The 15823-nt window shown below is 47.9% G+C and overlaps 1 protein-coding gene across 7 annotated transcripts in view; it reads left to right on the forward strand.

Moving 5' to 3' along the window:
• Positions 1–15823, forward strand: part of EVL (Enah/Vasp-like) — a 140782-nt gene that overhangs the window by 92774 nt on the left and 32185 nt on the right. For all 7 annotated transcript variants that reach the window (XM_043922428.1, XM_043922432.1, XM_043922426.1 and 4 more), the window contains exon 3: positions 10389–10566. In XM_043922428.1, coding sequence (XP_043778363.1) covers positions 10389–10566 — 178 coding nt within the window. The remainder of the gene's footprint in view (positions 1–10388; positions 10567–15823) is intronic.

Raw genomic sequence — 15823 nt, forward strand, 5'->3', positions numbered from 1 at the left:
CCTGCCTTGTTATTGTTGTTCAGTTGCTAAGTTACGTCCGACTCTTTGCAACCCCATGGACCGCAGCACGCCAGGCTCCTCTGTCCTCCACTATCTCCCAGGGTTTGCACAAATTTGTGTCCATTGAGTTGGTGATGCCATCCAACCGTCTTATCCTCTGCCACCCTCTTCTCCTTTTGCCTTCAGTCTTTCCCAGCATCAGGGTCTTTTCCAATAAGTTGGCTCTTTGCATCATGTGGCCACAGTATTGGAGCTTCAGCTTCAACATCGGTCCTCCAATGAATAGTCACGGTTGTAATAAATAAAACAACATTCTCTGCCTACATACCTATAAATATGGGCTTGGCCAGAAAGTTTGTTTGGATTTTTCTGTAACATCTTACAGAAAAGATGTTAAGGAAAAACCCAAACGAGCTTTCTGGCCAAACCAATACTATAGCTGTTAAGAGTTTTGGTCCACCAACACCCTGAGTCTTACTTTGGAAGGTAAAGAAGGTAGTTAAATCTTCAAGATGATGTGAAGATTCTGGGATCATTTATCTCCTTAGTAGTGCATCCTGGGCAAATCAGATGAGAGAGTTTGTGAGTGTATCTGGTAAGTACCTGTGCAAGTAAATACAAGGTAAGTCCACCTATGCCAGGGGTAGTTGTGAAATATAACTCAACAGAGCGGTCTGGTGTGACGTGGACTGAAATAGAGATATAGACAGAGGGCTCGTGTGGCTTCACCACAGTGACTTTGGTCAGGGCTTCAGCTCTCTTCTTAGCGATAACATTTTCAGCAATGAAATGAACAGATCTGTAGTTTAGCATTTACGAAAACCTCTGCCTTAAATAGCATCTTCTGGCAGCCCGTGTCGGTCAGTCCTTGGCTGAGCTGAGCAGCAGGTTAGCTGCTATCTCTGCAAGAATCATCATGTTCACAAATAGAAAAGAGAACAGAAACCAAGACTCTATTTTTAAAGCGTGTTGCCTGTTGAATGGGTTTCTGCTTTGGCCAGAACAGTCCAATTGAATTCTAGATTCTTGTGGCTGAAGAGCAGAGCCTCACTTCAGAACCCTGGTCAGAGGGAGTCTGTCTGACCTGGAGCCCTGGGCTCCTCCAGGTCAATCTCCATCCCCTGGGGTTGAGCCTCCCTGGCAGGAAGGTTATTCTAGGAAGCTTCTAGAAGCTGTTTCCCTGTTCTTCTAGTTCACTGATTCTTGCCCTGCCCTTTGGAGGCACACTGCACCACACACTGCAGGGTCATATGACACCTTTAGCCCCAACTGCAGTGACAACCAAAACATCTCACACGTTTCCCTGACACCTGTGGGTGGGGGCCAGCAAGGCAGTTCCACTCTGGTGCGCACTTTGGATATACAGCCCAGAACCTCGTGCGGTTCCTGAATCACAGTGGGTGTTCCCTGCGTGGCTGTCGCTTTTATCAGGACAAGTTTTCCATTCCCTTCGTGCCTCTCGGTTGCCCTGCAAGGCATACTAGGAAGATACCACAGTGTGTGGGAAGGGCTTGGAACTGGAGAACCAGATTCCCTGAAACCAGCATAAACCTTGTTCTCAGGAGCCTCGACCTCCTTCAGAGGAAAGCACACATTGGGGCTAATTTGGGAGGAGGCCTTTCCTGCATCGGGGCAGGGTGAGGGGCAGGCAGGCAACAATCTTCCAGGAAAATTCAGAGAGACTCTGTTGCCTTAGCGATCTTCTTGGGCTGACAGAGGAGTTACCAATGCAGCCTTCCACTTGGAATTACATATTCAACACATAGGCTCCTGGAACATGGTTGCAACTCTGCCTGGGTGGCTGGAGCATGTTAGTCAGAAACACAAAAGAGATTCTCAGTAAACCGAGGTATTAGAGAGAGTGGCAGGAAACCTGGTCTGTATTAACCTTTATGGACACAGGAGAAAAAGTTGATTTTCCTCAGGTCTGTTTTCCAGCCAATATGGGTTACAAGGTCAAGCATCTTAAGAGAAACAGAGATTCCTGGTCTTATACCCAGATAGGGATATCTTATATGTTTAATGCTCTTTATGGCTTATGGAGCACTCTTCATGTCTATTATTTCATTCCCCCAATAACACCAAAAAGGATAATGCTGTAAGAATTCTCTCCCCCATTTTGCTAAAGTGCTGCTGCTGCTGCTAAGTCACTTCATTTGTGTCTGACCCTGTGCGACCCCATAGACGGCAGCCCACCAGGCTCCCCGGTCCCTGGGATTCTCAAGGCAAGAACACTGGAGTGGGTTGCCATTTCCTTCTCCAGTGTGTGAAAGTGAAAAGTGAAAGTGAAGTCGCTCAGTCATGTCTGACTCATAGCAACCCGATGGACTGCAGCCTACCAGGCTCCTCCGTCCATGGGATTTTCCAGGCAAGAGTACTGGAGTGGGGTGCCATTGTCTTCTCCAATTTTGCTAAAATAGGTGGACATAAAACCAGGTGATTGTGTGTGAGGCAAAGGACTGGTAAGTTACAGTATCATTAGCCAAGGTCTAACCTGAACCTCACATTGAAGGGAAGAAACCAAAAGACGCTCAGTTGAGAATGATGTTTCATTATGTCCACTGGAAATGTTAGCTCCCAAACGTAGTTCTCAGGCTACATTAGTAGAAGTAGCAGTGCAGACGGAGGGAGATTATAGACCTGCTCTGCTCCACCATGAACTGGTCGTACTTCACCATGAACGTCAGGACCAGATCTGAGCGCCACATGGCCTCTCTAATGAGGACAGCACCGAAACTGGTGAGAAGGCTGAAAGCAGCGCTAATATGTGGAACAGTTGAAGAAGTAGCAAGCGATACATACTTGGAGGAGAGAAGAACTGAAAGGGGCATGAGCACAGTTTTCAGGTCTCTGAAGGGCTCCTTCTCCACATGGAAGGGAAATCTTTTTCTGTGAAGCCCGGAGAACAGAACTAGGAATACTGCATGGATACTACAATCAGGAAGACTTAAACTGCATAAAAGAAAGAACTGTTTTACAAGCATCCTATGGAAGAGTGTATTGCTTGTGAGCCCACGAGCCAGCTGGCCATTTGGTAAGCGTCCTGGGAAGGACATCCTGTCACTGGGTAGAGGTTTGGATGTGGTGAGACCTCACATGAGGCCTTGGCCAGCCTGTAGACCCTGCAGGTTTCAGACCCAGATGAACTCGTGGGTCAGGAAGACTGTTGCCCACCATCAGCTTCCCTCTCTGTAAAGGGCTCTTGACTGTTCTTACTCAGAGGCCTCAGAAACACATTAGACAGTATTTGGAGTTGCAAGGCCTTCCTTGAAGAGGACGGGGATTCACTCCCACTTGTTCCTGCACTCCTCAAAATAAAACATGTGCACATGTAATTGTGGACTGTTACATACACAAAACAATGTGACCTTTTAAAATAAGTTTAACCTTCAGTACTTCTCTAGATTATTCCTGCCAAAGCTTGGAGAATTAGTTTTAAAATAAAGCATGTAAGGACATAGGTTGAAAAGTAACAGGGAAAAAACATAAATCTTACAGACACTGACCAAAGAAAATGGTGTGACTGTATTAATATTATACAGAATAGACTTCAAGGCAAGAAGTATTACTGAAGATAAAGGACCTATTCAGTGATAAAAAGCATCAGTTGAAAAGGAAAATATAACAATCTTAAATTTGTAGGCTCTAATATATCTTCAAAATATATAAAGCAAAAATGGGCAGTTCTAAAGGAAGAAATAGAGGAATCCAGAAGCCTTGTTGGCGATTCTGATGACACCTGCAAGAAACTGAATAAGCAGACAAAAATAAGCAGACATAGAAAATTTGAAGAGCGTTATTAACCAACTTGACCTCATCTACATTTATAGAAACTATAAGCAGTCACAGTAGAACATATGATCTTTTCAAGTGTACGCTAAGCATTAACCAAAATAGACTACATTCTAGGCCACAAAGCCAATTTCAACACATGTAATAGGATTAAAATCATAGAGGTTTTCTTTGATCACAGAGGAATTAAGCAGTATGCTGTTAAATAATCCATGGTACCGAAAGAAAAAAGAATTCACAATATAAATTAAAAAGTATTTTGAACAGAACAATAGTGAAACTGCAATGTAGCAAAACATGTGGGATGAAACAGCATATAGGGAAGTGTATAGTTAGAAATGCATATTTTGGAAAAAGAATGAAAAGTCAATGACCCAAGCTTCTATCTCAAGAAGCTAGAAAAAAAAAAACAAACATAAACCAGTAAAAATAGAAGGAAAAATTAAAACCCAAAATTTAATGAAATAGAAAGCAGATACACACTAGAGAAAAGGCAAAATATTTTTGTTTTTATTTTTTAAAAAGACTCTAGGTAGACCTCCATGTATATGGTCACATGATTTATGACAAAGGTACCATTGTACTTCATGGGCTAAAGATGGTCTTTTCAACAGATGATACCAGAACAATCAGATATCAATACAAAAAAAAGAAAACTTTATACCCCTAGCTCATGCTGTACCCCCAAATTAATTCAAAGTCAACCTAAATATGAAAAGTGAATCAGTAAAGTGTCTACAAGAAGATTCATGAAAATATCTTCGTCATATTGAGGGGAAAATACAGGAAAAATCTTTATAACCTGGAACAGGACACAAAAAACATTAACTGTAAAAAAAAAAATGAAGTTGGACTTTTTTAAAGTTAAGAAGTTTTCTTTATTAAAAGGCACCATTAAAAGAGTGAAAAGGCAAGGGGCAGACTGGGAGAAGGTGTGTGTGTGTGTATATATGACAAAGGACTCATGAAGAATATACACAAAACTCCTACAACCTGAAATGAAAAAGGCAGACAGCCTCTTAAAAATGAGCAAAAACACTTGAACAAGAGTTTCACAGAAGAAAAAACAACAGTGGAAACAGACATGGCAATTGAGCACACGGAAGTTGCTCTGCATCGCTATTCATCAGGGAGATACAAACGAGAACTGCTGAGCACTTACACACACACACACGAAGCAGACTGAGATTTAAAGGCTGAAAGGAACAGGACACCACATGTTGGTGAGGACGCAGAGCAGCTGGCATTCCCATTCGTGCTGGTGGAGGCGTCAGTCAATACAGCCTCTTTGAAGAATGGTTTGCCAAATCCTAGTAAAACTCAATATACACCTACCCTATGACCTCCTCTAGGGTAACATGCCCAAGAGAAATGAGCACCTGTGTGCACTAAAAGACCCATGTGAAAATATTCACAGCAGTTTTACTCCTAATAGCCAACAGCCAGAAACGATGAGACAGTCCATCAACCGGAGAATGGATAAGTTATTTATGGTATATCAAAAAAGAGAATGTTATTAGCAATCAAAAAAACCTGAATTCTTATAAAGGCAGTGACACAGGTGAATCTCATAGATATGATACTGAGTGAAAGAGCATTGAAATAAGAGTGTGTGCTGTATGAATCCACTTCTGTGTTGTTCAGGAACAGAAGAAAGTGACTGATGGTGGCATTCAGATGTGGGCATCTCTGGGGAGGAGTGTGTTAAATGAAGCGGGTCCACACCCCTAAGTGGACTTGCAGTAATGCACGTGCTGTAAGGAGAGTGGACAAAGGAGTGGAACCACTGAGTAGGTACGGAGCATTTCAAGTGTCAGCCCGTGAGGTCTGTCTGTCAGTTAGTGAACACTGACCACCTCTCCACAGACGGTCAGCTGACATGTCGGCTGTGTGTCATCCACATATGTCCAAAACACGCTGCATGGACTGTCCTTTTTAGAAGGCATTTGGGGTGTTTCAGAGTAGATCTTTGCAAGTAGAAAACACCAGATGTTTCAGTGATCATGTCCGTTGATCCAGAAGTTCTGCTTCATAGGAATGTTCACACTGGTATAATCACAAGGATATTCAGTCCAGCATAATTTGTAGTATTTTTATTTTACGTATGAAGAAGTTAATGTCAGTAACTTTTCCAAGGTTATTCGACTGCAAAGTAATAAGGCCAGAATTTTAATCCTGAGCCGTTTGACTCAAAACCCCCTGCCTAGTAATTGTACCTACTTCAGTAGTTGTGTTCAAAACAAGCCCTTGTGGGCTGTGTCTGGCTAGCAGATACATCACTAGGTGAGCAGCTTTTAGACTCTATGCTCTAGGTGTAGGGGCCTCTCTTGTGCCTTAGACGGTGAAGAATCTGCCTGCAGTACAGGAAACCCGGATTTGATTCCTGGGTTGAGAAGATCCCTGGAGAAGAGAATGGCTACCCTCTCCAGTATTCTTGCCTGGAGACTTCCATAGACAGAGGAGGCTGTCAGGCTACAGCCCTGGGTCGCAAAGAGTCGGTCACGATTGAGTGACTATCACTTCACTTCACTTCTAGGAATAGATGGGACAGAGCTGGCAACCCAAGAGCTGCAGTCAGAGGATAGGCCAGCCATATGCCTCAGAGAACCCCGAGAACTTCTAGAATGGCTTTATCACTCTCTCCCAGTCTAATATTGAAAGTCTCTAAAAATAGAGCATTGATTTCTAAGGCTTTAGGATGTTAGAGTTAAGGCCAAGAAGGAATTATAGGAAGAAAGATTTCAACTCATGCTGGCAATCAGAAGCAGCACACAGTCCTAGGTTACAAGCTTGGCTTCTAAATTCAGTTCTCCTGTTATGTACCGTGTAATTTGGACAAGTCACTCATTCTCCCTGGGCCTCAGTTTTCCCGCCTGTAAAAAAGGAGGATTGAATTAGATACTCTGTCTGGGGGAACACATGTAAATCCATGGCTGATTCATGTCAATGTATGGCAAAAACCACTACAATATTGTAAAGTAATTAGCCTCCAACTAATAAAAATAAATGAAATAAATAAATAAAAATAGATACTCTGTCTGGTCTCTGAGTTCCTTAAGCCAGTACTTTTGGCCACACTGTTCGTATATTCCAGATAGGCATCCACCACCCCCAATTCCCACTGCCACTAAATCCCCCTCCAAGAGCATAGCCAACTAGAGATTTCAAACCATAGGATTCTAAATCTCACTTCCCCACGTCCTCCCCTTGGGTACCTGATAGATACACTGAGGAGTCTCTTTTTATCCGCTTCAGTATCCCTCAGCCATTCTTGATATGATGTGGTTTCCAGGCCTCCTTCCATTTAAAACGTGGCCCTCTGTGTCCACTAATGGTGTAGCACCAAAGCCACTTGAACACAGGCTTTCTGGGAAGAACTTAGCCGTGGTAGAAAGGGGGAGGATCTTATCTCCCTCACGCTGGTCACTGCACTGAGATTAATGTGCCCTCTGAAGAGCCGTGTTAACCACAAGGCGCTGTGCTTCTTATCACGCGTGTAACCACAAAACCTCCAGCCCTTTTTCTGATGATCTAAAGCTGAACCCAGAGAGAGAGCCACCCCAGGAACCTGGGTATAAATGTTGGCCCACACTGCACTGTCAGTGTGTAACAATTAAGTTATGAAACAGTTGTGTTTCCTTAGCTAATTTAGTACACGTGCTTCTCTTGCACTCTCTCTCTCTTGCTCACTCACTCTCTTCACTGTAGGACAGCCGAACCTGCCTTCCACCTGGCTAAGGCTTGAAGAAAAACGGTATTGCCCCCTGTGCTCTGGCCTTGCTTCGCCCAGCAGCGCAGCATGGTGGCGCAGTAAACCAGACCTCTCGTCTTAGCGCCCCAGCAGCACGCAGGGTGGCCCTTCACTTCTCTGAATCTTTTCCTGAGCTCACCTTCCTGACCAGAGGCAGGCTTCCCTTGTGGCTTAGCAGGTAAAGAATCCGCCTGCAATTCAGGAGATCTGGGTTCGATCCCTGGGTTGGGAAGATCCCCTGGAGAAGGGAAAGACTACCCCACTCCAGTATTCTGGCCTGGAGGATTCTGCAAAGAGTTGGGCACGACTGAGCGACAGTGGACTGACTTACCTCCAATTTCAGATCACAGAACCCTGGAGCTTCAAAGCCAGAGGAGAGCTGAGAACCCATCTCGTACCCCTCCTAAAGCAGGATCCTTTCCATCGCAGCACTCACAGCCGGCCTCCAGCCTCATCCGGACGCCGCTTGCGTGTTTCCATCTCTGAGGACCGACTAGTTCTCAGTTAACGCTTGCTGACAGCTTGCTGTGTGGTAGCAGCTGCGTTAAGTGGCTTCATGTGCATAATTTCCCCCCATTTCCTACCACCCTGCTCTGGCAGCCATCCATCTGTTCTCTGTATCCCTGAGGACATACGAGATAGAGCGTAAGGTATTTGTCTTTCTCTGTCTGACTTCTTTTCCTTAGCATAATGCCCTTGAGATACATCCATGTTGTCATAAACGGCGGGATTCCATCCTTTTTACGGCTAAATAATATTTCATTGTGTATACAGTATACCACAGTTGTCCATATCTGATCATATATCAGTGGACACTTGGATTATTTCCATATCTTGGCTATTTTAAATACTGTTCCTGTGAACATGGGGTGCATATATGTTTTGACTTGGTGGTGGTGGTTTGGTCACTAAGTCGTGTCCGACTCTTGTGACTCCAAGAATTGTAGCCACGAGGCTCCTCTGTCCATGGGATTTCCCAGGTGAGAGTAGTATTTTCGTTTTCTTGGGGTAAATACCCAAAAGCGAAATTGCAGGATCATGTGATAGTTCTATTTTTAACTTTTTGAGGAACCTCTGTACTGTTTTCTAATAGTGACTATACCAATTTGCATTCCTACCAACAGTGCACAAGGGTTCCTTTTTCTCCACATCCTTGCCAACACTTTATTTTTTATCTTTTAGATAATAGCCATTCTGACATGTGTGCGATGATAACCCCTTGTGGTTTTGATTTGTATTTCCCTGATCACTGCTAATGTCTAACATCTTTTTATGTGTCTGTTAGCCATATTAGTCCCTTATCAGATCTATGATTTGCAATCACTTCCTCCCACTCAGCAGACTGCCTTTCCATCCTGTCACTGGCTTCCTTTGCGTGTAGCTTTTTAGTTTGATGTAGTCCCACTTGTGTTGCTTTGGTTTTGTTGCTCTTGATTTTGGTGTCAGATTCAAAAAAATCACCACCAAGACCTGTGTCAAGGAGCTAATCACTTAGATTCTCTTCTAGGAGCTTTATGGTTTCAGATCACAAGAATATGGAGATTAAACAACATGTTGCTAAAGTGGATTGAAGGACAGATCAAGAGAGAGACTTGTAAATGCCTGGACACAAGCAGAAATGGGAGTATAACCTAACAGAACTTGGGAAATGGAGCAGAAGCAGTTCTCAATGCTACTGCTAAGTTCATAGCAGTAAAGGCCTACCTCAAGAAGCAAGGAAAGTCTCAAACAGCCTAACTGTACACTCAGGGCACTGGGAAAAGATGAGCAAAACAAGCCCAAAGGTAGTAGAATGAAGGAAGCAACAATGATTAGAGCAGAAATAGAGACTAAAAAGACAACAGAGAACAGCAATGAAACTAAGAACTGGTTCTTTGAAAAGATAAACTGACAAGCCTTTAGCCAGACTCACCAAGGAAGAGAGAGGACTCTGTGCTTAGGTTAAAATGTCCATTCTTACTCAAAGCAATCAAGAAACTCAATGCAGTCCTTATCAGGATTCCAATGGCATTTTTCATAGGACTAGCACAATAATACTAAAATTTGTAGGGAACCACAAAAGACCCCCATGGCGAAAGCGATCTTGAGAAAGAACAACAAAGCTGGAGGCACCACACGCCCTCATTTCAAACTGTATCACAAAACTGTAGTAATGTAAACAGCATGAGACTGTCATAAAAGCAGAAATCAGTGGAGCAGAAGACAGAACCCCGTCATAAACCCACGCAGATGTGGTTTATTAGTTTATGACAAAAGGAGTCAAGAACATACAGTGGGGAAAGGGCATCCTGTTCAATAAACAGTGCTGAGAAATCTGAATAGCCACATGGGAAAGAGTGAGGGGTTGTCCTTTTAACTAACAACCCTCTGGTTAATGCGTTCTAGACATTATGCAGAGAGCTACGGGAGCATAAATATGAATTAAAAAAGACTCGTCCTTAAGAATCTATATCTAGCAGTCTTGATGAGATATGTGTCACACCATGACCTTTGCAGTAACCGCATTAGGTCAGTTGAGCCAGGATGACTATCCCCGTTTCACAGTTGGAGAAGCTGAGCCCCAGGGTGCTGCCTGGGGTGACAGGGCCAGGACCTGGGAACCCGACTCCCCGCTCAGGCCATGACCACACAGCTTTATCAGTTAAATGAAATAACTGGTTTTCAGACCCTCGCTGTTCCGCTGATCGTGTTGAAGGGCTGCCTGGCCGAGCTCCCCCTTCTGACGCATCCACGTCCCCCTGTCCCCTGGTAGCTCCAGGGACATGGCGTCCTCACCCCGCAGCAGCTCTCCAGCTCACTTACCTTTTATTTATTTACGCGTATTTCTCTCTCTTTTCCCTTTCAGGTTGTGATCAATTATTCAATCGTGAAAGGGCTGAAGTACAATCAGGCAACGCCAACCTTCCACCAGTGGCGAGATGCCCGCCAGGTCTACGGTTTAAACTTTGCAAGTAAGGAAGAGGCGACCACGTTCTCAAACGCCATGCTGTTTGCCCTGAACATCATGAATTCCCAGGAAGGCGGTAAGTGGGGCTTTGTCTGGCCTGGCGCCCAGACCCTCCCTCCCCTCCTTCCGCCCTCCCATGGCTGTGGCTCCCGGGGTGTCCTCGATGGCAGCAGCACTGAGCTGATGTCTGGTGGATTCGCAGAGAAAACTACTGCCTGACTCTAGATACAAAGCGCTACTAACAGTTTGAACAAGGAGAGAGACATTTGCATCGTTTCTGCCCGCTGTGAGCTAGAGATAGTTGTATTATGCCTGAAACTGGGTATCCAGATGTGTTTTACCTTTGTCGTCCTACTTTCCACATTCTCAGCACATATTTGGCAGAGTTTGAAGGGAAGAAGCAAAACTGTATTCTTGGATTCAGTTATTCCTAAGTTTAACACACTGTTACTGAACACTTCCTGCATGTTGGAAACTGTCTGGGGCAAAATAGGTCAGAAGTGAATTGATGGAGCCCTTTGATTCACAGCACTTGGTATCCAAGAGAACATGGATGGACCCATGAACCGTTAGCTATAACGTGTTGCAATAAGGGAACTAATAAGGTGTGAGCAGGGCAGGGGCTTCAGGAGCATGGAAAAGCAAAGAAGGGACTGCCCAGCTGGGCTTCGAGCGGTGGTGACATTTGAGCTGGAGTGTTGACGGGCAGGGAGCTCAGGAGACGGGGGAGTGGGCATCCCAGGCAGAGGGAACGGCAGATACAAAGGCTCCTGGGCCTGAAAGCCCGGCCTGTGCGGGGAGGAGAGCGTGCAGTGTCTCTGGGGCCCGTGGTACCAAAGGAAGGAGGCTGGACATGGAATTGGAAGGTGGAGAGGGTTGCATAGGGAGAGGCTGCAGCCAACCTGGGAGACTTGGGGTGTAGACAGTGGGACCAGGGCGGGGAGAGGGGCCAGCAGGAGCGTCTGCAGGGCCAGTAAAGCAGAGAAGCAGAAGCACACACGGTTCTTCTGGGCCATCTGTAGCGTCAGCTCCCACGGGAGGACGGGGCCCTCTGGGGTGTCAGCATCTTGGAGGCCAGAGCCATCCAGCGCTTGGCTGGAGAACTCACCTCGGTGGCAGTGTGGGGCTGGGCCTGGGGTGTCCTGCTGGCCTTGAGTCTAGCACACATCACTTCGTTTCTGTGTCTCGGTTCCTTTTCTGAAAGACGGGTGATAAGGGGTTGTTGCTATGTGTCTGTACCCAGTCTCTTCAGTCGTGTCCGACTCTTCGCGACCCCCAGGGGCTGTAGTCTGCCAGGCTCCTCTGTCCATGGGATTCTCCAGGCAAGAAAACTGAAGTGGGTTGCCGTTTCCTCCTCCAGGGGGTCTTCCCAACTCAGGGATTGAACCCTCATCTCTGGCATCTCCTGCATTGCAGGCAGATTCTTTACCCACTGAGCCACCTGGGAAGCCTGATTCTATGTTTAAATGAACTCAAATATAAGATGTTAGTGGGCCGCCTGACATGTGCTAATCTTCCAGTATTACTATTTGTGAGTATTATTACTGTCATTGCTGCTGCTGCTGCCAGAATTAGGGCAGGAAGTGGGGAGCCATGGTACTTAGAAGCTGCAGGGAGATGCCTTTTAAATAACTGTTGTGCCTTATAGATCCGAGCTTTGGGACCTAACTTAAACCCTCGGAGAATTTTTTTTTTTAAATAAAGAACATGTTTAGAGTATGCTTCCTGCAGGTCATATGCAGAACCGGTACTTGTAGAGCTCTTCCCCCACCATGAAAAGACTGCATGGTTTGTGGATTTTCTGCTGAGAATGGAGGCTGTGTGGTGAGGGACCACAGCGGTACTGAGTGATGAGTGCAGTGCCTGAAACACTGGAGGCCCCAAATAAATGTTTATTAAACTGTCTTTTCCACCCAAGAGCCTTGAGCCTCAAGGTCGAGTGAGCAGAGTTTAAGGTTTCCGATCTGAGTGGCCTCACTTGCCCCAGGATGAGAGAGTTTTAACTTTATTTTATCTATATATATATAGATACATTAAGGAGGGAAAAAAGTTTTCATTTAATCAGATGGCTGGCTCAAAGCAACTACTATTGACTTTATTAACTTCACAGTAGAATCACGAGGAAATCAACTAGTCCAAGCCTCATTTTCAGATAAGAGACCTATGACCAGTATGAAGAAATAAGTGACTGTTGGCAGGTAGTAAGTCGCCTTGGAACCCCGACCTCCTGCATCCCCTCTGGGCAGAACGCTGTCCTTGTTGGGGTAGGAGGGTATGTGCTCACGCTGATGGGCCTGACCTGAGACTCTGCTCCTGAGTCCCTCCTGGCTCACTGGCCTTTGGAGGCGGAGAGCTGGGCCCACTGCAGACAGAGCTATTTCCTCCCCGTGTGTGTGGCCTGCTGTACCTTACAGACGCCTGAAGTGTGAGCTCCGTGAGCTTGTGCGAAGGCCTCTGTGGGGCCCGGACAGAGATCACACCCCTCCACCCCTCTCAGCCCAAGAGCTTCAGCTTCTGTGACAACAGAGCACCTTTACCTGTGTTTGAACTTCGTGTAAATGGATCGTACAGTGCGGACATCGGGGTCTGATTCTTGTCCTTGACCTCACGTCTGAGGCACCCGTCCCCGGACACGTGTGTGTCCACAGCCAGCCCGGTCCCTGTGGAGCACGCTCCGGAGTATGACTGTGCCTCCCTGCCCAGTCGTCCAGCCCCTGGAGCCCGGGCAGGACCCGGGCAGCCTCCCCACCAGCTGCCACTGGCCTCCTGCTGCAGATAATTGCGACGTTTCTATCAAATGCCCTGCCTTGGGAAGAGCTGTCCGACCGTCCTCGGTGGGAGCCCTTCGCAGTGCAGTGGACCCTTGAACATAACAGCTCTGAACCGGGTGTCCACTGACGCCTGGCTTCTTTTCCCTGACCACGTCTCCGCTCTGCGTGATCCGCGGCTGGTCGTATCTGCGGGTGCAGAGCCAGCTGTGCGGTTACACGCAGGTTCTCACCTCTGCCAACCAGAGCCCGACCCCCACGGTGCTCAGGGGTCAGCTGTGGTGAGAAAAGCGTATGCTTGGAGCCACCAAGGTTTTGTATTGAGGCTTCAACCTGCCACCTGTGGCCTTGGGATAATAAACCCTACTTCCTAGGGCTGATGTGAAGATTCAATGGAAGTGTTTATAAAGCACTTAGCATGGAGTGCCTCGTATGTGATAAGAGTGTGAATAATGCTGGCTCTTCCTTCCATCTCTGGTCTTGTTGAATTTTGCTTGTCTTTAGGTTTCAACATCCTTGTTTGTAAAATGGGGTCAGAAGTACCACTTAAGAGTGTGGAGGAGAGGATTCAGTTGCCCAGCGCGGGGCCGGGCGTCTGGTAATCGACCACCTCTGCCCTTCCCTGTCCTCACTGGCGTGTCCTAGTCCGAGCCGGGCATCCGGGGCCCGGGCTCTTAGAACGTGGACCCTTCTGAGCCGCAGAGTCCAGCAGCCTCTCCCAACCCCCACCCTTGTACGTCAGGGGCGCCGGCGGCACGCCCCTGTGCGTGAGAGACGCCAGCGCGCCTCTGTGCGTGTGCGACGCCGGCACACCCCTGTGCGTGAGAGACGCCGGCGCGCACCTGTGCGTGGGGCGCACCCCTGTGCGTGAGCAGCGCCATCGGCGCGCCCCTGTGTGTGAGCGACGCCACCAGCGCGCCCTCGCGTGGTGCCGGGCCCAGTGTTTCTGGGTTTCCGGGTGCCGTGTGATGGGTGTGCTGAGGGGGGTTTACAGCGGGGCTCCTTGTGACTGGGCGGATGGCAGAGATAATGATTATGGTAATAAGAACATCTGCACTTTCTCCTCACAGCCCAGGACTTGTGTTTGTTTTTACCAGAATCTTCTCGCACGTGCCCCTTCCAGCCGCTTCTTGGGCAAAGACTCCCGCCAACCGGGCAGCCTGGATGCGGGCCCAGCAGGCCACCGCCGGGCCTTCGCTGGCCGAGGGGGTGCTCCCGAATGCCCCGCTTTTGTTCCTGCAGGTGTCAGGCCAGCTTCTGTGACACACGTTTACTCAGACGGCGAGTGGGGGCTAAAGGCGGGACCTCTCTGCCATAGCTCTCCGGTGGAACTGAGACTCGTATCTAGGGCCCCTGGTTTGAAATCCAGTGTTTTTTCTACAGCTCTGCGCTGCCTCAGGAGGTCAGAGAGGAGGGTCAGCCAGCCGTGGGCCCAGCCTGACCCCACAGCTCTGGGCGGTCGTCTCCCTTTGGGGACCCCAAGGGCTTGGGCAGGGTGGTCTGCGTGGTTCGTGGCGTGTTAGCACCACTACAGACAAAGGTCCAAGGTCGCGGGCCTCAGTGTCGTGGGGGGTCTTCATCATCCCGACTCTGCACCGCCAGTGCCCTTACCTGGCTTCCTCCGCTGCCTTCCTCAGTGGGCGCCCACCACCGTCTGGTTACTGCCTGTTATCAGCCAGGGGAGCCATGTTTATGGGCTGAACTTTGCCTCCAGGCCCGCCCGGGCTTCCCTCCCCGCCTCAGTTCATTCTCTGAGCAGACATCAGTTCGTGGGTAGGGTTAGGGTTCCAACCCTGATAAAGGCAACTGCTTCTGACCTTAAACAGGCCACTTCCCGGTGTTCCCGGTCTTCCCATCCCTGTAAAGAGGGGTACAGATTCGGTCAAGATCTCTGCAAGTCCTTCTCGCGCTCGTGGTTTAGATTTTAGGTGCGCTGTCTGGACACAGTGCATGCCAGTTCACTCCTTACGGACGTGTCCCCATGGCCGGTGCTCAGAGCAGGGAAAGCCCAGAGAACAAACTGGAATGGTGGAATGTCCCTCTCTACCTCCCGGAAGACCAAACACCTCCAGGAGACAGGCTCCCTCATCACCCACAGTCCTTGTTTATTACTGAAAAAGAGAAAATGCTAACGAGCACACAAAAATTTCCACACTTGGAGTTGTGTTCACGGGAGAGAGGTCAGGAGCAGCTCCCCCCACAGATAGACCGTCAGACCTGTTAGGACTCCCCCAGCCTCAGCTTCTCTGCCTGTAAAATAGGTGGCCAGGCCGGTCTCAGAGGCGATCCTGAAAAGTGAAATTGCTCAGTCCTGTCCGACTCTTTGCGACCCCATGGACTGTAGCCTACCAGGCTCCTCCATCCATGGGATTTTCCAGGCAAGAGTACTGGAGTGGGTTGCCATTTCCTTCTCCAGGGGATCTTCCCGACCTAGGGATCAAACCCAGATCTCCCGCATTGCAGGCAGACGACGCTTTACCCTCTGAGTCACCAGGGAAGCCCGCACATTTGTGGACAGCAAAGCGCAGTGCGGGTGGCCGGAGTTGTGAAGACTGACTGGCCCGT

The sequence above is a fragment of the Cervus elaphus genome, chromosome 13 (assembly GCF_910594005.1).
Source record: "Cervus elaphus chromosome 13, mCerEla1.1, whole genome shotgun sequence".
In the NCBI taxonomy this organism is placed as follows: Eukaryota; Metazoa; Chordata; class Mammalia; order Artiodactyla; family Cervidae; genus Cervus; species Cervus elaphus.